This window comes from Lepus europaeus, chromosome 4 (genome assembly GCF_033115175.1).
Source record: "Lepus europaeus isolate LE1 chromosome 4, mLepTim1.pri, whole genome shotgun sequence".
In the NCBI taxonomy this organism is placed as follows: domain Eukaryota; kingdom Metazoa; phylum Chordata; class Mammalia; order Lagomorpha; family Leporidae; genus Lepus; species Lepus europaeus.
In genome coordinates, this window is record NC_084830.1 from 147,460,499 (window position 1) to 147,484,208 (window position 23,710).

General features: G+C 40.2%; 1 protein-coding gene across 7 annotated transcripts in view; it reads left to right on the forward strand.

Annotated features, from left to right (window-relative positions):
• Nucleotides 1-23,710, forward strand: part of RAPGEF6 (Rap guanine nucleotide exchange factor 6) — a 218,633-nt gene that overhangs the window by 133,084 nt on the left and 61,839 nt on the right. For all 7 annotated transcript variants that reach the window (XM_062189209.1, XM_062189210.1, XM_062189211.1 and 4 more), the window contains 3 exons: nucleotides 1,908-2,016; nucleotides 10,976-11,216; nucleotides 18,126-18,283. In XM_062189209.1, the coding sequence (XP_062045193.1) occupies nucleotides 1,908-2,016; nucleotides 10,976-11,216; nucleotides 18,126-18,283 (508 nt within the window). The remainder of the gene's footprint in view (nucleotides 1-1,907; nucleotides 2,017-10,975; nucleotides 11,217-18,125; nucleotides 18,284-23,710) is intronic.

Sequence of the window (23,710 nt, forward strand, 5' to 3'; positions counted from 1 at the left end):
AACAGGCTAATCCTCCACCTTGCGGCGCCGGCACACCGGGTTCTAGTTCCGGTCGGGGCACCGATTCTGTCCCGGTTGTCCCTCTTCCAGGCCAGCTCTCTGCTGTGGCCTGGGAGTGCAGTGGAGGATGGCCCAAGTGCTTAGGCCCTGCACCCCATGGGAGACCAGGAGAAGCACCCAGCTCCTGCCATCGGATCAGCGCGGTGCGCCGGCCGCAGCGGCCATTGGAGGGTGAACCAACGGCAAAAAGGAAGACCTTTCTCTCTGTCTCTCTCACTATCCACTCTGCCTGTCAAAAAATATATATATATATTATGTATCCTTTTTCCAGAACACTTTTTTTTAAAAAAGGTTTATTTGTTTATTTGGAAGAGTTACACAGAGAGAGGAGAGGCAGAGAGAGGGAGAAAGAGGTCTGTGATCTTCTGGTTCACTCCTCAGTTGGCTACTACTGCTGGAGCTTGCCCAATCCAAAGCCAGGAGCTTCTTTTGGGTCTTGCATGCAGGGGCCCAAGGACTTGGGCCATCTTCCATTGCTTTCCCAGGCCATAGCAGAGAGCTGGATCGGAAGTGGAACAGCTGGGACTCAAACTGGAGCCCATGTGGGAGGCCGGCACTGCAGGCAGCAGCAGCTTTACCCACTATACCACAGTGCTGGTCCCCAGAATACTTTGGTCATTTGAATTAAGTAGTAAAAGCTTAAAAGGGATCATTTTGACATTCTCATCTACTTTTACTGATTCCAGTGACCAGCTCTATTTCATCTACGCCATAAATCCCCAAGTACATTTCAGTTGTCTTAAGTACTACTTTTAGTATTATTTTCCCAGAAAAACAAGTGTGTACTGAAGTTCTGTGTATCCTGTTTTTTCTGAAAATGCTATTATTCACTGGAATACAAAGTTCTTTGGTGATAGAAATTTTCCCCTAAGAAAATTGAAGTCACAAAAATGTATATCATTCTGATTTCTTTGCCCAGTCCTCACTTCTCTTTGCTTAGGGACATTTGTTTTTTTGGCTTTTTTTCTCACAGTGAAAAATTTTACATAGGTTACTGGCATGCTGGGGAATGGCCACACTGGTGCATCTGTGTCGTCAGGGATCTCCAGTGTTTGTGTGGAAGACAAATCCATGTCTGTGCTGCTTGCCACAGAATGCAGTCCCTAGAAGAAAACTATACTAGGGGCCGGTGCTGTGGTACAGCAGGTTAAAGCCCTGGCCTGAAGTCCTGGCATCCCATAAGGGCGCCAGCTCTCTTCTATGGCCTGGGAAAGCAGTAGAATATGGCCCAAATCTTTGGGGCTATGTACCCATGTGGGAGACCCAGAAGAAGCCCCTGGCTCCTGCCTTTGGATCAGCTCAGCCCTGGCCTTTCCAGCCATCTGGGTAGTGAACCAGCGGATGGAAGACCTCTCTCCGTCTCCACCTGTCTCTTTAACTCTGTCTTTCAACTAAATAAAATAGATCTTTTAAAAAAAAAACCATACTGTTTTCAGAGGGCTGCTTTTGAATGAATTATGTCTCTGAAGTGCAGTAAATGTACATAGAGAATCTTTGGTACAATTTGTACATCTGTATAAAGACATGAATTTTATGAGCTGATCTGACATGATTAAACTGTTTTCTGCAATTTTAACCATCCTGTGGTTTAAAAAAATGTTTCCTTAATGTAATCCTTGAGAGAACAAACACAGGCTTATAGTGGAGAATTTGAGAAATACAGCAATATGAATATATAGAAAAATATTATACAGTGGTCTGTATTCTTAGAAATGTAACAGTTGTTCACATAAGGGTATACTTTACTCAATTTCTGTTTTATTTTTCCACTATTAAATTTTTAAGGTTGTAGAGGTAACATACTATTTATATCTGAATTTGTATTTTCCAAACACTTTTTTCTTAAGATAATGGAAGTAAATGGACAAAACTTTGAGAATATTACAATCGTGAAGGCCCTTGAAATTTTGAGGAACAATACACATCTTGCACTTACTGTAAAGACCAACATTTTTGGTGAGTTTTGCTGTAAAAACTGCCTGGGCTTGCTTTTTTTTTGTTCTAATAGAGATAAGTCATTAAAAGGCAAACGAAGAGAATAAACTATTGCTAAGATATTGTCTAAAGTGCTGCTGTTTTTTGGATATTTAGTGTTGTCTAGTATGTTCTAGAATTTTCAGTGTTTGTTATTTATACTTTTCATTTTACATCTTGTATACTAAGTTTTTAAGTAGATGCTTACAGTTACACAGTCCTGAAGTGTCCATAGTGCCGTGCGTACTCTGCTCTGCGGGGGGATGCTAACTGAAACTTAGAAGTTATTATCAGACACCCCCCCCCCCAATGTAATATCAGTCTATTTCTAATGAAAGAGCCAGATTAGTTGTTTTATGGAAATAAATTGAATAAAGCATTGAATTTAATGAGTTCTGAATTTAGAGTCCCAATGACAGCATGCTTTCTAAATAAAAATGTTATTTATGGTGCCTGTATTGTGTTTTCATCATGTTTATATTTGGATGAAGCAAAGACTACACTTGTACTTTCAACTGAATCTCCTGAATATTTCTTTATTTTTAGCTTTTAGTTGATTTCATTAAGCACCATATGATTTGCTGAAATTCTGAGAAAAGTAATGGTAAAGAGTCCTTAAGAAGTAAGGAGAGAAAAAATCGCTTTTGAGTTGTTTAGATTTCAATTGGAGAAGTAAAAGTTGACTTTAATAACCTTTCTGGTAGAAAGGAAGTGTGAGTTTTGGCTTTTTGTTCACCCCCTACCCCAGCCCTCAACATTAACTCCTCCTTATGCTGTGTTTAATCATAATGAAACACTTGGAATTTTTCCTCTATTTGAATCCCTTTGACTGAATTACATCATGTTAAATCTGGTTTATGAATTTCCAGTGGCAGATTTTCACTAATAAATAAGCACAGAGTAAGTAAATGTTCACATTTTTTGGATTTTCTGGAGTTTGCACTAGTATCTAGAAATGCCAGCTGTTTTGTTAAACAAAAAGAATACCAGTTTTGAAAAATACCATAGCAGAATTTGCCCTGTTACCTTGGGCAAATTGTTTAGCTCTCCAAGCTTCAGTTTGGCTAGCTAGGATTCTTGTAAGGATCTGATACTTTCAAATCTTCTTGTATCTGTCACATAATGAGTATTAACTGGTATCAAATATTATATGTAAAAAAATATATAACATAGTAATTAACAGCATATGGGAGGGCCAGTGCTGCGGCTCGTTAGGCTAATCCTCCACCTGCGGCGCCGGTAGCCCAGGTTGTAGTCCTGGTTGGGGGACCGGATTCTGTCCCAGTTGCTCCTCTTCCAGTCCAGCTCTCTGCTGTGTCCCGGGAAGGCTGTGGAGGATGGCCCAGATCCTTGGGCCCTGTACCCACATGGGAGACCAGGAGGGGGCACCTGGCTCCTGGCTTCGGATCGGCTCAGCGCCAGCCATAGTGGCCATTTGGGGAGTGAACCAACGGAAGGAAGACCTTTTGCTCTGTCTCTCTCACTGTCCAACTCTGCCTGTCAAAAAAAAAAAAAAAAAAAGGAGTAAAAAAAAAAGCAGCATATGGGAGCAGAACAGTTAGGTGTGAGGAATGTAAAAGGCAAGGAAGCCATAACCTCCAGGCTCTGTGCAGAGGGTAAGAGTTAGGGTCCCTCCAAAGGAGAAACACCACAGTCAGTTCCTACTCCTCTACCCCAGTAGAATATAGTCAAACAAGATGCCCAGTCATGTTATCTGACAGGCCCACCTGCTCCTGAACACACATGTTCAAAGATGGTTACTGATACGTCATTGGAGGTGTGTCATTTAGCATTATCATGAACCATAAGATGACCCCACCTCCACCCCGCCCATCAGTCCGAGTTTATCTGTTCATTCACCTGTTAGAAGATTGGCTCCAGCCAGTTCTGTACAGTTTTTTTTATTTTTTATTTTTATTTATTTATTTATTTATTTTGACAGAGTGGACAGTGAGAGAGAGAGACAGAGAGAAAGGTCTTCCTTTACCATTGGTTCACCCTCCAGTGGCCGCTGCGGCAGGCACACCGTGCTGATCTGAAGCCAGGAGCCAGGTGCTTCTCCTGGTCTCCCATGTGGGTGCAGGGCCCAAGGACCTGGGCCATCCTCCACTGCACTCTCAGGCCACAGCAGAGAGCTGGACTGGAAGAGGGGCAACTGGGGCAGAATCTGGCACCCCAACCGGGACTAGAACCCAGTGTGCCGGCGCCGCAGGCGGAGGATTAGCCCATTGAGCCGTGGCTCCAGCCCAGTTCTGTACAGTTTTATCAGGGCTCAGCAGTTTACTTATTTACAAAAACAGTGGTTAGGGGGTTGCAAGTCACTAGGTAGGCAAAGAACTATTAAGGGTTGTTGATATGCCAAGGAAACTTTGTTAAACAAGGGGAAGAGGATCCTTTGTTGTCCACAGTATCAGGAGCATTTCAAAGAGATACTGTAAAATATTTGTGGAAATACAGCATTTTAGTCTGGATGTGATGCCCAAATTAAGCACTAATAACTGGCATTACATGATGTGGAGTTGAGCAGTTAGGTCATCGTGTGTGAAACTGACAGGCAGAGTACCTACAAAAGCAAAAGCTGTGACTAAAAAACATTTGTTTAGATTAGGATTAGGGAACTTTTTTTCTGCCAGGGGCTGTTTGCATGTTTATAACTTCATTTGGCCATACGGAGTTGTCAGAAAGCGTGCTGTAGTCTTACTGAATGTTGAATCCTTCCTGTGGTTGCCTTGCCAGGGCAAGACCCATTGACTTCCTAGGCTGCACATTACCCACCCCTGGCTCGAGCATGCTACATGATAAAGTTGAGGAAAGAAGAAAGGGACAAAATTGAGCACTATTCTGAGATACCTAAAGGAAAATGTGAGGAAGAAAAGTCTTTAAGAAATAATAACAGTGTCAAAGAAGGTTGTGAATGTTAGAATTCAAAGGACCCATAATCTGAGCAAAATGAATTTAAAAACAGACAGCCTTTCTATATCCAGTATTGACTGAAGACAACTAAATGAACTAGAATAAATACAAAAAGGAGCTACAAACAAGCATAAAATCCAAGAGGTTATGGAGTAACTAAATGACATTGAGCTGAGAGGAAGTGAGATCTCAAGGAGGGGAACTGAAACCTTCTCTTCCTTGAAGCATTTACCAGTGTCGAGAGGCTGGAGAGCCTGAGCTGCTTTAGACGGACTCCCAGGAGGAGGGAGAGTTACTCTTAATTCCCCAGTTGCTGAGAGCACACACTCTGGTTATGTCAGATCTCTTCCCCACTCCTAGGATTGCACCCCAGAGGTTTTTTTTTTTTTTTTTTTTTCTTTTCCAAGGCCATTTTCCTAATCTTAGGATATAACTGAGAAAAAGAGCTGCTTGGTAAACTCACAGACTTTGTAGTAGAGTACACACCAAAGACTGGACCAGAATAAAGCAATCTTTGTCAGAAGTGGGACCTTGAAAGCTTCACCCTGAAGTGGATGTGGACTATACTCTAGATGTCCTTCAAATTTTGGTCCTGGCCCTAAACTTCAGGTACCTGGCAAAAGAAAACAAATATCTTCCTCAGAGGATGCTGACAACAACCTAGTAATTTCTAAAAATAATGTTTTATAAACAGACTCAAATGAGCCATCAGAGAGTCTGAGGTCTCCTGGAAGTCAGTATGAGCCAGGACCAGCAGAGAAGCAGCAGAGGTGAACCAGAATTCAAGCACAGCCCATCCGGTGGTTTTCCTGTGTCCTTGAAGATGAAAATCACAACAAGGCTTCCAGTTCTGGGTAGGATGGAGTGAACACGTGGGCTCCTGCATCTCCCATGGAGCTTACCAGTGAAGCTTGTGCAGCGTCATTATCTACCCTTTCGAGAACTCTGAGAAGCAAATAGCAATAGGCAGATCACAGAAGGAAGCAAATACTCGGAGCACCATCACTAGCAGTGAACTTACTACTGTTTTCTTTTGTTCTTTTTTTATTAAAAAAAGAAGAAGAAGAAAACTTTTGTTATCTCCAGGATAATCTGAAGGTAACCCAGAAAACCAGGTGTGAGTATAATGGTGCAGATAGACAGGTATAGGAGAAGCTTCACTTACAGTGTGGAAAAAGGAATTCCTCGAGCTCACAGCTGGTGAGATCCCCCAAGTTTTTCTGTTTTTCTCCTTTTTCTCTGGCTTCATCCCCTAAGGAATCCTTGGACAGCAGCAGTAACCCCTTTCCTGGGGCTGTGACGCCAAGAGGGCAAGACCAACTTCCTTCCTTTTTTGCCTGCTCTTTTTGCCTTTCCACTGCTTGGACCTTAGACTTTATAAAAGGGATCCCAAAGAAATGAAAAATGCCAGGTTAATGACGGAGGGGCAGGAGACAATTACAGAAAGTTGTTTATGAGCTCCTGGGCTCACCTTTAACTGTACTTGCGCTGATCTAATACAGTTACCATACTGTAACCTTAAGAACTAACATAGGAGGTGGGTCTCTGCTCAGTTCCCTAACTGATCACCAGGGGGCACAAAGCAAACATCTGAATATCCCTGCTGAGTCTGTGAAAAACTGATTATTGGAACCACAGCCCCTGAAGCTAGCAGGACCACCATTTCCCATAGGATATAAATAGGACTCAGAGTGATGATAATTGTAACAACGATCCCTGTTAGAGTTTTCTTTGTGTTTATTTATTTAGGGTTTGGAAAGCTTTAATATTTGTGCATTGATGTATTCCATCGATTACAGAAACTTCCTGGCCATTATCATTTCAGAAGTATTACCTTTGCCCTGTCTCTGCTTTCCAAGTAGGACATGAGTTACTTGGCTGTTCAGAGATTTGTGTCCTGTGTGTCTCTTGCAGTCTGTTCTGTTCTTTCTGGTGTTTTTTTCTCTTGGTGCTTCAGGTTGCATATTTTCTGAGGACATGAGGTTGAGCAGATTAATCTTGTTTTTTGCTGTGTTGAGTCTGCTTTTAAACATTTGTAATGAGTTTAATGTTAGATTTTTTTTTCAGTTCTAGAATATCCATTTGAATCTCTTGTATTGGGTCCAGTTCTCCATCTTGGATCCATTTTATCTCTTCCTCTGTTTTCTTTAATATGTACACTCACGCACAAACACATACTGGTTATTATATAATTCCTGTGTGTTAACTCCAAAAATTGGATTATATTTTATTTTCTTTCCCCCCGGTTATCAATCGTATTAAAGATTTATTTTATTTATTTGAAAGAGTAGCAGAGAGAGAGAGGTCCTCAATCCACTGATTCACTCACCAAATGGCCGCTACAGCCAGAGCTGGGCCATTCCGAAGCCAGGATCCAGGAGCTTCTTCCAGGTCTGCTATGCAGTTGCAGGGGCCCAAGGACTTGGGTCCTCTTCCACTGCATTCTTAGGCTGTAGCAGACAGCTGGATCAGAAATGGAGCAGCTGCGACTCGGACCAGCCCCCATATTTCCTTATTTAGTGCATCTTTAAGATTTTAATTAAGTGCTTCACTTTTTGTGTAGCACTAAACTTTAGAGAAGAATAAAAGTTCATATCTTCTCACAGAAAAGACTTGCCATTTCTTCTGTTCAAGCAGATCAGGTAAAGGATTGAGTTGGATCAGACTGGATTAGAGTTGCTTACACCACCATGTCTGCAGTTTTAAGTTAAGAGCAGAATTTGCCATGTGCCTGATGCTGACCCTCTTCTCGTAGATCTTTGTCTCAAGAGATTGTGGAAACTTTCATTCTGCTATTTCAGCCTTGTCCTTCTACCACCCCTTCTCTGATCTTCAACTAAGGCATGGCTTTTGATTCATAGTCTAATAGTTTTCTGCCTCTTTAAAAAAGTATTTGTCTGAGGCAGGGTGGGGGGATGGGCACCACAGGAGGCAGATGGACAGATGGAGAGAGTGAGCTCTCATCCATTCATTGATCCATTCTCCAATAGCTACAACTGCCAAGGCAGGGACAGGCTGAAGCCAGGAACCAGAACTCAGCCAAACCTCTCCTGTGGATGACAGGAACTGAACCATTTGAGCCGTCACTTGCTGCCTTACAGCATTTGCATTATTACCAGGAAGCCAGAATTGGGAACCAGAACCACTCTTCTGATTTATGTCACACAGTTATAATCATTAGACCCAATGCTGATCCCTAAACTCTTTTACTTATTTTATATTTCATTTAATTTTAGAGGTAGATAAGACAGAGCAAAATTTCTTACCTTTTGGTTCTTTTGTGAAAGCCAAGAGCTAGGAACTCAATTGAGGTCTACCACGGCTCAGGCGGGGACTCGGCCTCTTCAACCGTCACTGCTGTATCCCAGCGTCTGCGTTAGCAGGAAGTTGGAACTGGGAGCTAGAGGTCAGACTCAAACCCAGTCATTCCTGTGTGGGATGTAGGCATCTTGACTTACATTGACTTAAATACTAAGGCAAACATGTACCCTTAACTGTTTGCTGACTTGCCTTACATACTGCCGCTAAGGAAATCTGACCCTTCTAACATTGTGTATCAATGTTAACATACACATATCTTAGAATAGCATTATCTAGCTACTTCTGCAGAGTGCTCTCTGGTCTATTTATTTACTTTAAGATTGACTTATTATTTGTTTATGAGAAGAGAGAGATCCATCTTCCATCTTCTGATTGACTCTGTAAATGCCTGAAACAGCTGGGGCTGGGTCTTCTATGTGAGTAGCTGGGATCCAAGTATTTTAACCATCATCTACTGCCTTAGTGGGTGCATTATTAGGAACCTGGGTTGGAAGCAGTGGAACCAGAACTTGAACTCCACTATGTACAAGCAGTGGCTTAATCCGCTGCACTACAATGCCTGGCCCCTGTTACTTTACTTTTCCCATAGAGTTTGAAATTGAGATTTCTTCTATCAAGAATCGTCTCCTCCCTCTTTGACTTGTTGAGAATCTTCTCATCTTTCTGATATTTTCTTAGAAAGTAACTTAAGAAAGATTACTCCTTTTCTACTATCTTAAGTTGTTCTTCCAGTTATGTTCCCTCTGCACCTTATCTTAAACTCTGATTGTAAGTGCTACAGCAGTAGAAATAAGCAAACAACTAGTTTACTGCCTTTCTTACATTCACAGGTCAGGTACTTTTTTTTTTTAGAGATTTATTTATTTATTTGAAAGACAGTGTTACAGAGCGGCAGAATGAGAGAGAGTGAGCACACGCTTCCATCCGTTGGTTCACTCCCCAAATGGTTGCAGTGGGTGAAGCTGGGCTGATGTGAAGCCAGGAGCCAGGAGCTTCTTCGGAGTCTCCAATGTGGATGCAGCAGCCCAAGGACTTAGACCATCTTCTGCTGCTTTCCCAGGCCATAGTAGACAGCTAGATGGGAAATGGAACAACCTGGTCTCAAACCGGTGTCCATATGGGATGCCAGCACTGCAGACAGCAGCTTTACCTACTATGTCACAGTACCAGCCCCAGTTAATATTTTTTGAATGAGTAAATATCTTGATTACTTTTACCATATGCTTTAAGATAAAATAAAATTTTAAAAACAGAATCTGAATATTTTGTTTAAGCAGATTGTCTTTGAAAGATGATTCCTGAAAATTTCCTTTATTTTGTAGTGGAAAAGTACTTTTTTTTTTTTAATTTTTTTGACAGGCAGAGTAGACAGAGAGAGACAGAGAGAAAGGTCTTCCTTTTGCCGTTGGTTCACCCTCCAATGGCCGCCGCGGTAGGCGCGCTGCGGCCGGCGCACCGCGCTGATCCGATGGCAGGAGCCAGGTGCTTCTCCTGGTCTCCCATGGGGTGCAGGGCCCAAGCACTTGGGCCATCCTCCACTGCACTCCCTGGCCACAGCAGAGAGCTGGCCTGGAAGAGGGGCAACCGGGACAGGATCGGTGCCCCGACCGGGACTAGAACCCGGTGTGCCGGCGCCGCAAGGTGGAGGATTAGCCTAGTGAGCCGCGGCGCCGGCCGGAAAAGTACTTTTTGGAAGCTTGTTCTGTTTGATGATGTGGTATCATTAAAACCCTGAAAAAAGTCCATGATTTAGAACTGTGCATCGAGCTGTTAATGCTGTCATTGTAACTCTTAAGGCTTTGTTCATATCAGCCTTGTCAATCCTTTGATGTTGTGAGAAGCTCTTGTTTTCCTTCAACTCCCAAACATAGAAAAGGGCGTTCTTAGCTGGCGCCGTGGCTTAACAGGCTAGTCCTCCACCTTGCGGCGCCGGCACACCGGGTTCTAGTTCCGGTTGGGGTGCTGGATTCTGTCATTGTTGCCCCTCTTCCAGGCCGGCTCTCTGCTATGGCCTGGGAAGGCAGTGGAGGATGGCCCAGGTCCTTGGGCCCTGCACCCGCATGGGAGACCAGGAGAAGCACCTAGCTCCTGGCTTCTGATCAGTGAGATGCGCCAACTGCAATGGCCATTGGAGGGTGAACCAAAGGCAAAAAGGAAGACCTTTCTCTCTCTCACTATCCACTCTGCCTGTCAAAAAAAAAAAAAAGAAAAGAAAAGAAAAGGGCGTTCTCTGTGGTTGGAGTCCATTGGGCACATTGCTGATTTACAGCTTTGCTTTTCTCAAGGATACTGCCCACAGCTCCTGTGGCCGAGACTTTTCAGTGTGTTCTCCGGAATGTGCACCTGCTGTTTGACCATTCCCCATGTCACAAAAATCTGAACACCTTCTTCCAGAAAACTAGCTGATTGTCGTTTATATGAGTACTGCTTTTTACCTAAGTAAAAACCTCTATTTTCTCACGCGTGCTAGCTACCTGCCCACTTCCTTTCCAGTTCCCCCAAATGACTTCATTTCATCAGGTGCATAACTGAAAAAAAGAAGCCAATGTAGATGTTCCATAAAAGGGTAGGTATAAATTGATGTTTAAGTGGATAGTGCTTTGAAAGACCAAATAATAGAAAGCAGCTGTGTTTATCCTTAAACTTTGTTGTTAGTGTAAAAACTTCATAATGAGAAAAAAAGAAATTGGTTTGCTTATTTCCACAGTGTTCAAGGAGTTACTTAGTAGGACTGAGCAAGAGAAATCGGGTATTCCTCATATTCCCAAAATTGCTGAAAAAAAAAGTAATCGCCATTCAATCCAGGATGTACCAGGAGATATTGAACAGACATCACAAGAGAAAGGAAGTAAGAAAGTTAAAGCAAATACTGTTTCAGGTGGAAGAAACAAAATCAGGAAAATTTTGGATAAAACACGATTTAGTATCTTGCCTCCAAAACTGTTCAGGTAGGTAATGCCAGTCTTTCCTGCAGGAATTTTCATATGTACTGTAAAGTGTTTATTATAGGGGAGGGAAGTTTTGGTCGGTTTAGTTTTTAATACAATTAATGCATCATGGAAGCCTCAAGCAATATGTAAATAAGAAAGCCTGACCGTCTCCCTGTCATTTCCCTGAAGTTAACCACTGTTAGATTATATAATCTTCCATTAGAAATATTTTGAATTTTAGAAGAAACTGTCAGTTTTATTTTATGAAATTGTTTTTATGTGTATTATGGGCAATTTCAGTTCTCCAGTCTATAATTTGGACACCCTAGATCATTGGACACATTACTGCCAGCAGGTGCTTTTGTTTTTTAAAACTGATCTTTTCTTTTGGCACTGTGTATTTCCTCCATGATTCTAAAGGTGAACTTTTTAATCAAATGTGTTATCTATTCTGAAATACAATATCACTAAAACTGAGTGTGTGAAGATTTTAGATACAAATTAAGTTCTGTAAACTGTTAAAATCAGTCCACTGAAGTGTCATGTTTGGGAATGACTAGTATATATCATATCTATTTATGTTTTACATTATCAGCTTCATAAAGCAATCAAAAAAGTCTAATCAAGTGCAGTATTTAGCATACAGCAGGTACTCAGTATTTGTTGAATAAATCAAGATATTAATCAGTGGTAGAATGAAAGCATTTTCAAACAAGCACAAACCCAGTTTTTAGTATTTCTCTAGTAAAAATCTCAAAGATTTCCTCATCAAAAATGTTCTTCCTACCAATGCATTGTAAAGTGAAATCGTCATAGTGAATGGTAGAGAGAGTTTGAAACTTGAAGATAGCTTGTTTTGGAAGGGGAGAGGATAATCTCAGAAGAAATAGCAATTCATTTGGACTCATATTTAGGGTCCATTTAGAGTTTTTGGTCATGTATCACATGGTAGAATGGAAATATCCAGCAATTGTTGACTGCTAGAGTCAGATATTGTGGCCTGGGGGGAGGGATATCAGGAAGCAGAAAGCGTTCTGCTTTGTCTTTAAAGATTGATTCTTCCATCTACTGATTCAGTTTCCAAATGGATGCAACAGCTAAGGTTGGGCCAGGTCAAAGCCAAGAAACATGAACTCCAGGGAGCTGGTTCTGAAGTGGAGAAACCAGGACTTGAATTAGCACTCACATGGGATGCCAGTGTCAGGGGTGCCAGCTTGATCCACTGCGACACAGTGCCAGCCCCAGCAGATACAGTTTTACAGTGAGAGTTGGTACTTTATCTGCTGAATAGAACAAGGGAAAGCAGAACAAATTGTTGACCTTCAGGGCAGTGACTGTAAAGACAGACCATGAAATCTAGTAAATAGGCTACGGAATGCTTGAAAACAGTGTTAAAATACATGAGAAGGCCAAGGAATTGGTAGAGTTTCTAGTTTCAATAACAGTGAAGGTTAAGATCAGTCAATTAGTGAAGTATTTGTGTGGGTCTTGTCATTATTAAAGTCCATCATGTGACCAGACTTGGGTGGCTAAATCGGGCTTAGGAAAAGGTGGCTGTGAGTGAAGTAGTAAAGAACTGCCCACTGAGGATTTCTGGGCTGGTTTTGAATTCTTGAGAATGACCACCAGAATAAGAAATAGAGGAAATAGTGAACCAAGAACTAATTTTTTTTTTTTTCCAGCAAATACAGTACATGGAGAGTTTGTTGGTGTTTAGCCATTTCTGATAACATCTGGGAGATGATAGCTGCATGTCATAAACTTGAGAGGAGCAGCCCATGTTTTAAGCAGTAGGAATCATAGAGGCTCATAGAAGAGGAAATCGCTTCCACTTTCAAGAGCTCTCATGAAAGCAGGGTCATTGTCCTTTAAGAAGAGCACTGTCTGCACACAGGCAGAGAGCAGGGGGTGGGGACAGAAATTGGCGATAGGTGAAAGCTTGATATATCCTGCATATGGAGTGCTAGAGAGCAACTTTTTAGGTGAAAAGAAAGGACAGTTGTGACATCTGTCATCTATGGAGAACATTGTGATTATAACTCACTTCAGGTTGTCAGTGTCGTATTCCAGACAGCTGCACTCAAGTTGCAGACAGCTGAATCTGTCTCATCTCTACATTGTGTTCTCAAGAATGGGAATTAGGTACTGTGCATAGATGCTGCCTTTGGTTACAGCAAGAAGCAAGGAAATTGAGGTCTCCAGAAGGAATTGAGTATTTTTAAGTAACCCCCCCCCCCGCCAAACAAATACCTTGTAGAGATAGTTTTAAACTTAGAAGAAATTTTTTACATTAACTTTTTCAATTATTAGTGAAACATTTATTTGCTCTGTTGCTTTCTGCTATCAGGGAGGCTATTGGTTTTGAATATGAACATGTTTCAGCTATATAAATACAAAAAGGTAATGAACATTTTAGTAGAGGTTATAAATATTTCTGTATCCTGTTTTCTTGGGACATCTAATTTGTCATTTTTACCTGTCAAAGTAGTTGCTTTGTATTTTTAAGGATTTACATTATATTTCTTTGCACTTAATCATTTGAAGTGAATTCAGGGAATACTTTGTGCTGCACAAAATTATACTCTTAAAGATCTCATGCAAACTGGGAAGAAAACTAATTAGAATTTAAGTACAAAAATAAACAAATATCATGAATCAGATCTGCTGTATCAATACTCACCAAGATAAAACAGGATGCCATTTGTCTAATCAAAGGCTGGCAAACCAGAATTAATAATGTAAGGTAGACAGCAGGGTCACACTGCTGTAGCATTCTGTAAAGCAGTCACAGTATTTTTAAATTAACTTTAAAAATAGCCATATCCTTTGATCCATTAATTCCATTTCCACTAATATATTCGATGAAGACATGTTCAGATGTTCTTAGTTGTATTAGCTGTAATAAAACAAAATTGGGAAGACCCTGAATGCCCCAATACAAGATATTAGTCAAATAGTACTATCTGCTGCAAAAATGATTAAAATCAGGTTTTTATTGTAGTTTTTATAAGGAATACTCTTATAGTATTTTTTTGCTGCTTGTTTGCTGTTATTTTTTAATTAAAAATATATTTTTAATGAATTGAGCTCTACAATTTGAGTGTCTCCAATGTGCCAGAGCTCTTTAGAAGAGGCACTCAGTAGCATTACAGTTCAAGAATTTGGTTTCCATTTTTTAAAATCATTCAAACTTTTTTTTCTTTAATCACAGTTGCGTTATAAAACATCTTTCTTATTCATTGTGGCAGTCTCAGAAATACACTGCCTTGCTTATTTATCAGGAATTTTTTTTCTCCATTTTTTTGCCAACATACATTTTCTTTGCTTTTAATATTGGGGTTATTTTTCATTTGCATATTGATATTTATATGTCCTTTTTAGTGTCATAATATGAAACTAAATATATTTATTCTTGAGGAAATTTAGTGTTGGGGAATTCCTGAGGAATTTTTCAAAACTGTCTTGTTTCTGTTGTTGCATTACCTTCTCAGGAGACTGTTTTGGTAAGAAGTGATGTGATTGTTTGGCAGATGGGCTGTTTCAACTCAGCTTCAAGCATGGATATTTTGCCAGTTAGATATTATTCTGTTCATGTCATAGCATGGATTGTACATGACACCATGTTCATGCTTTCATGACCATGCATTTGTAACCAGCTTTACCCAATTATAGTTGTATAGTGTTTTATGTATTGATTATTGAAAATCAGAGTTGGGGCTGGTGTTGTTACGTAGCGGGTGAGGCTGCCACCTGCAGTGTTGGAATCCCATATGGACACCTGTTCAAGTCCTGACTTCTCCACTTTTTTTTTTTTTTTTTAAGATTTATTTATTTTATTTGAAAGAGTTACACAGAGCGAGAAGCAGAGGCAGAGAGAGAGGTCTTCCATCCGCTGGTTTACTCCCCATTTGGCCGCAATAGCTGGAGCTTCGCCGATCCAAAGCCAGGAGCCAGGAGCTTCTTCCTGGTCTCCCATGAGGGTGCAGGGGCCCAAGGACTCGGGCCATCTTATACTGCTTTCCCAAGCTGTATCAGAGAGCTGGATCAGAAGTGGAGTAGCCAGGACTTGAACCGGCGCCCTTATGGGATGCCGGCAATGCAGGCAACAAGCTTTACCCGCTACACCACAGTGCTAGCCCCGCTTCTCCGCTTCTGATCCAGCTCTCTGCTCTGGCCTGGGAAAGTAGTAGAAGATGACACAAGTCCTTGGGCCCTTGCATCCAAGTAGGGGACCCAGAAGCAGCTTCTGGCTCCTGGCTTTGGATTGGCCCAGCTCCAGCTGTTGGAGCCATTTATGGAGTGAGCCAGCAGATGGAATACTTCTCTCTGCCTCTGTCTCACTTGAACTCTGCCTTTTAAATAAAAAAATAAATCTTTCAAAAAAAGAAAGAAAAGCAGAGTTAATGTTCTGTAATAAGTATAAGGACTTTCAGTATTTGATGCACTTCTCTTAGTCTTTATAGTCAATTCCAGTTTGGTACAACTGATGCAATTAATTTCCTGATAGGAAACTGTCTTTTTTTTTTTTTTTTAAGAATTATTTATTTATTTGAAAAGCAGAATTAGATTTTCTGTTCCCTGGTTTATTCCCCAAATGGCCCAGCTATAGCCAGGTCTGAGTCAGAGCAAACCCAGAAGACTGAAATTCCATATGGGTCTCGCAAGTGGATGACAGGGGCCCAAGGACTTGGGCCATCTTGACTGCTTTCCCAGGGGCATTAACCGTAACCTGGATCGGAAATGGAGCAGTAGGACTTGAACTAGTGCTCATGTGGGATGCTGGCATCACAGGCAGAGGCTTCACCTGCTACCACAGCTCCGGCCCCAAAACAAACTTTTTAACATTATTACAGTTGTCTTTACTTTATCAGGAGGACTGCTAACCTTACCTTTAGCTGATTGCCTTTGTGGATACAGTTAATCTGTGTCTAAAAATTGCCAGATTTTGTTTTCAAAAATAAGTTTTTAATAGACTTAGTAGGCTTCTTAGCTGAGCCATGAGGCCAAGCTCTCAAATAGGGTCATTTCCTTTGTCTTACTTGTCAGACTAGACTGCATTCTCTCCTTGGCAGAGTATTTCCTGCGTCTGTAGTGCCCTGTCCTCCTCTACTTCTCAGTGTATGTCAACAAAATAAGTCTTTCTGATTTTTTAAAAACGTTTGTTTGAGGGGGCTAGCACTGTGGTGTTGTGGGCTAAGCTTCCACCTGCAGCACCAGCAATCCCACATGGGTGCCAGTTCATGTTCCTGCTGCTCCTCTTTTGATCCAGATCCTTGCTAATGGCCTGGGAAAGCAGTAGAAGATGGACGAAGTGCTTGGGCCCCTGCACCCATGTGGGAGACCCCAGAGAATGTCCTGGCTCCTGTCTTTGGATTGACTCAGCTCCAGCCGTTGTGGCCATTTAGGGAGTGAACCAGTGGATGGAAGACCTTTCTCTCTGCCTCTCCCTCTTTCTGTCTGTAACTCTCCCTCTCAAATAAAAAAATAAAAGTTTGAAAAAAGATAGGAGAGGCAAAGAGAGCTCCCATCTACTGATTAATTTCACAAATGCCTGCAATGACTGGAGGTAGGCTGGGGGAACCAGGTCTCAGTTGTGCATGGCAGGAAGCTACTTACCGGAGTCTACTCTTGCCCCCCAAAGTCTGTGTTGGCAGGAAGCTGGAATTGGGAACCAGAGCTGGGAATCAAACTTAGGGACTGCTGTGTGGGGCATGGCTGTGAACAGCAAAGCTAAACATTTCTTCTTCCTTTATTCTAAAAAACAGGAACCCTATATTCCTCTGCGCCAAAGCATTCTTCTTTGTTGCCTGATTGATTTCTTGAAATTGTCTTACAGCATAAACAATATTATTCACACTTCTAGAAAAAGAAAACCAAAACGTAAAAAAAAAAAAAAAAAAATTTGCCCAAGGTCAGACAGCTGGCTGGCTGACATCAGAGCTTGCATTTGAAACACTAACCTTTGCCTTCTTCCATGCTGTCATGCTTTTCCTTGACTGGTCACCTTTCTCTCTTGTCCTGGCCTTGTTTTCCTTGTTAGCATCCTAACACTCCCCTACTCTCCTATCTTGTTTAGTTTCCTAATCTGAATAAGTTCTGTATTTTACTTGTAGCATATTTTAAATACTTCCTACATAGTTCATGTTTACAACCGTTTCTTAATCCTTTCAGTGATAATAGGTAAGTATTCTGGAGTACATCGGTTTGTGTGAATGGCAAGTACTGGAAACGAATATTAACTGAGCACATAGGTTTTAATTTAAGTACAGCCCTAGAGAGAAACAGTATTTCACTATGGAATGTGATGGAAATGTTTTTTAAATGCTTAAAAATTATTTATTTGAAAAGCAGAGAGATACAGATAGAGACACAAGTTTTTTTGTTTTCTGTTTTTATTTTTGTTCTTTTCTGTCCTTCTGTGTCTAAAAAAAACTCTGATTTTGTCAGTTCAGCTTAGTTGTGTTGTTACCTGCAACCTGCCATATTTTTGGTTTGGATTTAATCTGAGCTCTATTCATTGCCTGAAAAGTCCCCAAAAGAGAGGGGATGAGGCAGGAGGATACTTTGCTGTGGGGTGGCTGCGTGCTATTGGATATATACTTTTGTGTACAATTGCAACTAACATATTTTAAGGAACTCAAATTGCGTTTCTCTACTCAAACCAGTAGATACTAAATATGACTATTTTTTATGATATAGATTTATTTAAATGTATAAGTTAAACTGTATTTGAATATGTCTGTTGCAAACATTTTATGGCCATTGTCATCATTATAGTTTTTTTTTAAATAACTTTAACATTTTTTTCTGATTGTTCACATCACCATTTGGAGTTCTGTTAGGACCTAGTGCACGAAGAATAAATGTTTACTATGAAATACTGTATAAATTACTTTAATGTGATTGATCTACGACATTCTTTTGAAGTGATGGAGGCCTGAGCCAGTCACAGGATGACAGCATTGTGGGAACGAGGCACTGTAGGCACAGTCTGGCTATCATGCCTATTCCTGGGACACTCTCATCCAGCAGCCCTGACCTCCTGCAGCCTACCACTAGCATGCTGGATTTTTCCAATCCTTCAGGTAAAGTTCATATATGGCTTGATGTTGCCGTATTGGTACCAAATGAACAAATAAACGATTGTGCTTTGTGCAACAAATACTAGATCTACTGGGAGGTTTCTTCACCTCTAGTTTTGATGTGATGCAATATATAAGGGGAAGATTGTCTTTTTTATCTAAACTTGAGTGTTACTACTTCCACAATGGAATAGAACCACATTAAAAAAAGAATTACCTACCTCTTCACAGACAGTAGGCTTCTTTTGGTAATACTTTTACAAGCAGCAGAATGAAAAAGAGACACTTCTTAGGTAAGACATATGTTATTCAGAGTGTGGGAAAAGAAGGTAGATTTTTTATTATTTTTTTTGAAGTGATCAGTTTTGGTTTTTTTTTTTAAAGGTTTATTTATGTATCTGAAAGGCAGAGTTACAGAGAGGCAAAGAGAGAGATCTTCCATCCGCTGGTTCACTCCCCAAGTGGTTGGAACAGCCCAAGCTAGGAGCCAGAAGCTTCTTCCCGGTCTCCCATATGGGTGCAGGGGCCCAAGGACTTGGGCCATCCTACGCTGCTTTCCTAGGTCATAGCAGAGAGCTGGATCGCAAAGTGGAGCAGCCAGGACTTGAACTGGCACCCATATGAGATGCCGACACTACAGGCGGCAGCTTTACTCACTATGCCACAGCGCTGGCCCCTGAGATAGATTTTTAAATCTTTGTGGCCTTACTTGTCTGCCTCTGTGATGGGCTGAGATTTTCTAAAGTGCTGGTTTCCCTGTCTAACACCTGAAGCTAAAATTGTTTTTGTCTTGTATTATTATCAAAGAATTAAAGGATCTTTTTTGTTGCTTAGACTTCACTGTGGAGCATTAATTTTTCCACATCTACAAGTATTCCTGCCTAGAGGCAAACGTTTTCACTTAACCAAAGAATCTAAAATTTCATGATAAGAAAGAAAGCCTTTGACTTTGAAGGTTTAGTTACATAGCAGTCATTTGAAAGGATGCTATACAGCTTTCAATAAAAGACAAAATTAAAAATTGGAATATATAGTTAAGTGAGGAAAGGAGGAGAAAAATGCTTCTACCAAGTTCAGTGTATTTCTGACTCAGTTGCAGTTTTGACTCTATAAAGTTACTAGCAACTAGTATACAAATCTCAGTATTAGAAGGAATTATGAGAATACTACTAAAGTTCGTCTTTTGTTTACAGTAACTTTAATAAAAATCCCATGAGATACAACAGCTGTTTTGTCCTTTGTTTCTTTTTCTTTCAGTTGCCTCTTTTTTTTTTTTAAGCATTTATTTTATTTATTTGAAAGAGTTACAGATAGAGATAGAGACAGAGAGAGAGGTCTTCCATCCACTGGGTCACTCCCCAGATGGCTGCAACAGCCAGAGCTGTGCCGATCCAAAGGCAGAAGCCAGGAGCTTCTATCAGGTCTCCCACTTGGATGCAGGGGCCCAAGGACGTGGGCCATCTTCTATTGCTTTCCCAAGCCATAGCAGAGAGCTAGATTAGGGGTGGAGCAGCTCAGACTACAACTGGCACCCATATGGGATGCTGGTGCCTCAGGCCAGGGTTTTAACCCACTGTGCCAAAGCGTCAGCCCCTCAGTTAGCTCTTAATCACTAGAGAGATAACCAAGCCCATTCATCTTTTTTTATGCCTTGCTCTCTCTGTGGATGCCAGAGTTCTTTCTAAAACAGATTTTAGTAAGCTATTACTTTGGTCAGAAACTTCTAGTGATTTCTGTATAAGGTTATTTGATCAGAAGTTAATATAAGCATTGTTAGCAATGTATCGACTTAATTGACTGTTTATCTGAATCAGTATAAAAGCAAACTGGAGTAGTCTGGCAGTAGAAAACTCTGTAAAATGGGTTGTGTTTCTGGTGTATAAAGGCAGCGCCATCCATGCTGGAGAAGTGTCCCTGAAATGACCCTTCCTTTCGAGCTTCCTGTCCGGCTGTTCTCCTGGCGGTCACTCCTTGTCTTCCCTGAGGATGGAATGTGCCTGCAGAACTCTTTGCTTTGTCCATGTGCTTTGCCAGCTTCAGGGTTCTTCCCCGCATATGTGATAAAATTTTTCTTACTCATCAGTGTTGAATTCTTCTCTTACTACATCTCTCTCTGCCACAGAGTCACCCCCTGGTTATTCAAAAGTCTGTTGTTTGACTTGTGATAGGATAGGAGTTTGTTCCCAGGTTGGTATATGTGTGGTCTACACTGATACTTGTTACACTGCATAGAAGATTCACAAATAAAATATTTTCATGCTACCAAAAAGCAAGTTAAAAAGGCATCGTTTAGTAAGTATTTAGTGACATGAGTACTAGAATTAATTATTATTATTGCTGTATTTTTGCCATATGTATGTGTAGGAAGTGGGAGTAGATGGGGATAGGAAGGGGTTTTAGGAGGAAAAGAGATAAAACTAATATTTGGATTTAGCTGGTGGAACAAAGGAAAGAGGTTGAAGTTATTAAAAATCAGAAATTCTTACTCCCATGGGAGCTGAAATTCAGGCCTCTGAAGAGGAGGTGCTGCTCAACTTGATTTGAAATTGATTGCATTAAGTCTCCCTGAAAGCTTTGCAGAGGGACTGAAGATGCGTTTTTAAATCTGTTCACTGAAGGCTTGCTGTGACTCAGTTTGCAGCACTGCCCATATCAGTAATGTAAATGAACAAAAATATGATAGATATTTAACTTAAAATTTGTATTTTTTGAAACCCCAAATGTATGACTTTGTGAAAGACCTTTTACGTAGTAGTGGTGTTATTTATGTTCATGTTTAAAAAAATACCAGCTGATTAAGATTCATTGCTTTATGTGATAATACACAATAAACGCTGAAATTAAGCTAGTTATATATAATATGTATGTACGTTATGTGTACATTTGACATCAGCCAAGTTTGGCTGCTGTTGATCAGTCTGGAGCTCTGCTTTGTTTATGCTGCGTGTTTAAAGTTAGTGTTAGATGAAAATGACAGGCAGACTTGCAGAACTGTTTAATAGTTTGCTGTTGATTGCTGACATTTTTATGATTTTGCTTTATTTGCTGCCTACAGCTGTTGCTTTTTACTGTAAGTATCATGGTGTTCCCTTGCTCATGTTTGTAGTTAGTTTTTGAAAGTCGAATGATACACAAACAAAATAGGAAACAGAGCTGTTTTTTACATTTGCAATTTAGCCATTATTAACTGGCATTTATCCTTTTATTCATTTCCTTTGACTAGATATGTTTTAAATTTATATAGAATCAATATGCATGCTATTCTATAACCTGCAAAGAGTTTTTGGAATTTTTAACTAACACAAGATGTCAGAATGTAGCTAAAAAGAAATTGAAACTTTTTCTTTTTTCTTTTTTTACGATTTGTTTATTTGCAAGGCTGAATTAGAGCACAGGCAGAGGGAGAGGGAGAGAGAGAGGGAGAGGGAGGGGGAGGGGGAGGTCTTCCATCCGCTGGTTCACTCCCCAAATGGCCACAATGGCTGGAGCTGACCAGTTTAAAGCCAGGCGCTTCTTCCTGGTCTCTCACAAAGGTTCAGGGGCCCAAGCCCTTGGACCATCTTCAACTGCCTTCCTAGGCCATAGCAGAGAGCTAGATTAGAAATGAAGCCACCAGGACTCAAACCAGCACTCTGATATGGGATGCTGGCATTGCAGGTGGTGGCTTAACCTGATGTGCCACAATGACAACCCCTAAAAGGGACTTCTTTTTGGTCTAAATCTGCATGTAGAACTTTATACCTGTTTACTCTTTTTTTAAGTTAATAGCACAAACCTTTATCTGATTTATTTAATGTAGTCAGCTGTTCTCCATTGAAAGTCTGCTTTATTGTTACTAGTTTTTAATTACAAAGGAACATGTAATCATAGTATTTTAAAAATCAAACTAGAGGGAAATGAGGATAAACGTCTACACTCCCCAGAATTTATAAATTTTTAATTTACTTATTTGGCCTTTTAAGTTTCATTGTTTAGCAAATAGGTATACCATTCCCTTCGGCCTGAATGAGATGTTATAACTTTCTTCCCCTTACCCAGTTAATTCAGCTAAACACTTTGAAGGTTTTTCTATGTCACGGTGTATCATTCTACCAAAAATTTTTGGTCATCTGATAGATTTTTTTTTTTTTAGCCAGTTCTCCATTAATGGATGCTTATAGTGTTTAACTCCTTGTGCTTATCTTTAAATGTTCTGTTGGCATTATTATAATTTGAATTTTGGCAATTAAAAGTGTGTTGAGATTTGTGTTTGATTGCATAGGCATCTTCCAAATGATACAGATTTGGTCTTTTCAGCTGTAATACTGAAAATATTTACTGCTTTTGTTCTTTCCAAAATAAGTATCCTGTCCCATTATATTGCTCCCCTTTGTTTTCTTTGTGGCACTTTTCACTGTATGCATTATTTTCTGTCTGTCTGCAAACTGTCGTTTACTCTCTTGAATGTAACTGAATTCCCTGAGAGCAGAGGGCCTCATCTGAGTTATCAATGTCATTACCATCTGGAACACTACTGACACATAACAGGCACATGTATGGATATGTTCAGCGTTTAACAATTTACAGCAAAATGAAAAGACAGTCTTTTTTTTAAAGATATTAAATACCTAAAATTTATTCACATTTTTACTGTAGTTTCAGGGTCAGTACATAAATCCTTGAAGTATCTTTTTTTTATTTGTTCAAGATGCTAGTTAGCACTTGGATCAGAAATCCAAATGCCTGAGGTTCTTACTCTTTAATTTGTTTACCTATTATGTAGGATTTCTAAAAAATAAATAATGAATCTTTAATAAATGCTGTGCTACTCTACCTTTTTGCTTCATGCCTAAAGTTTGAAATGATTAAATTTTTATTTAGCTTTATTCAGACTTCATATTTGCAGTTTGTGCAATCAGTTAATACTTGAATACATGGCAAGTGCTATTCTTATTTGCGTGAAAGAGATACTTAAAGTTCATGGAAATGGAATTTAAAAATAAGTGTATTTTGTTGTAAAATAATTTCAAAGTCTATACATAGTTTTTTCGTAGTATGCCTTTTCCATTAACTCTTTGAGGACCTGCGTATGTTGTTCTCCCACTGACAACAAACCTGTTTGTAAAGAATGTACATGTAGTGTATCTGTGCAACTGTTCTAAAATGGAAAAAGAGATTTAGACTGCGTTATCAGTGTAGACATTTGTTTCTCTAAGTCTGACAAGTGATTTTCCATGTTGGCATTAATTACCTTGGTTGATTATCAGAGATTGGATTTTTACCATTGGTATAAGCTCATTTGCAGATCTGTTGAAGAACCTTGCTTTTATGCTGCCTGAGTCCCTCTTAGGCAATTACCTGCCAGTTTGACCTTCACACAGGGAACAAAAGGCTGTAATAGATTGTCAGTCTAACAGTGTTCATGTTCAGCAAGGTAGACAGCTATATGTT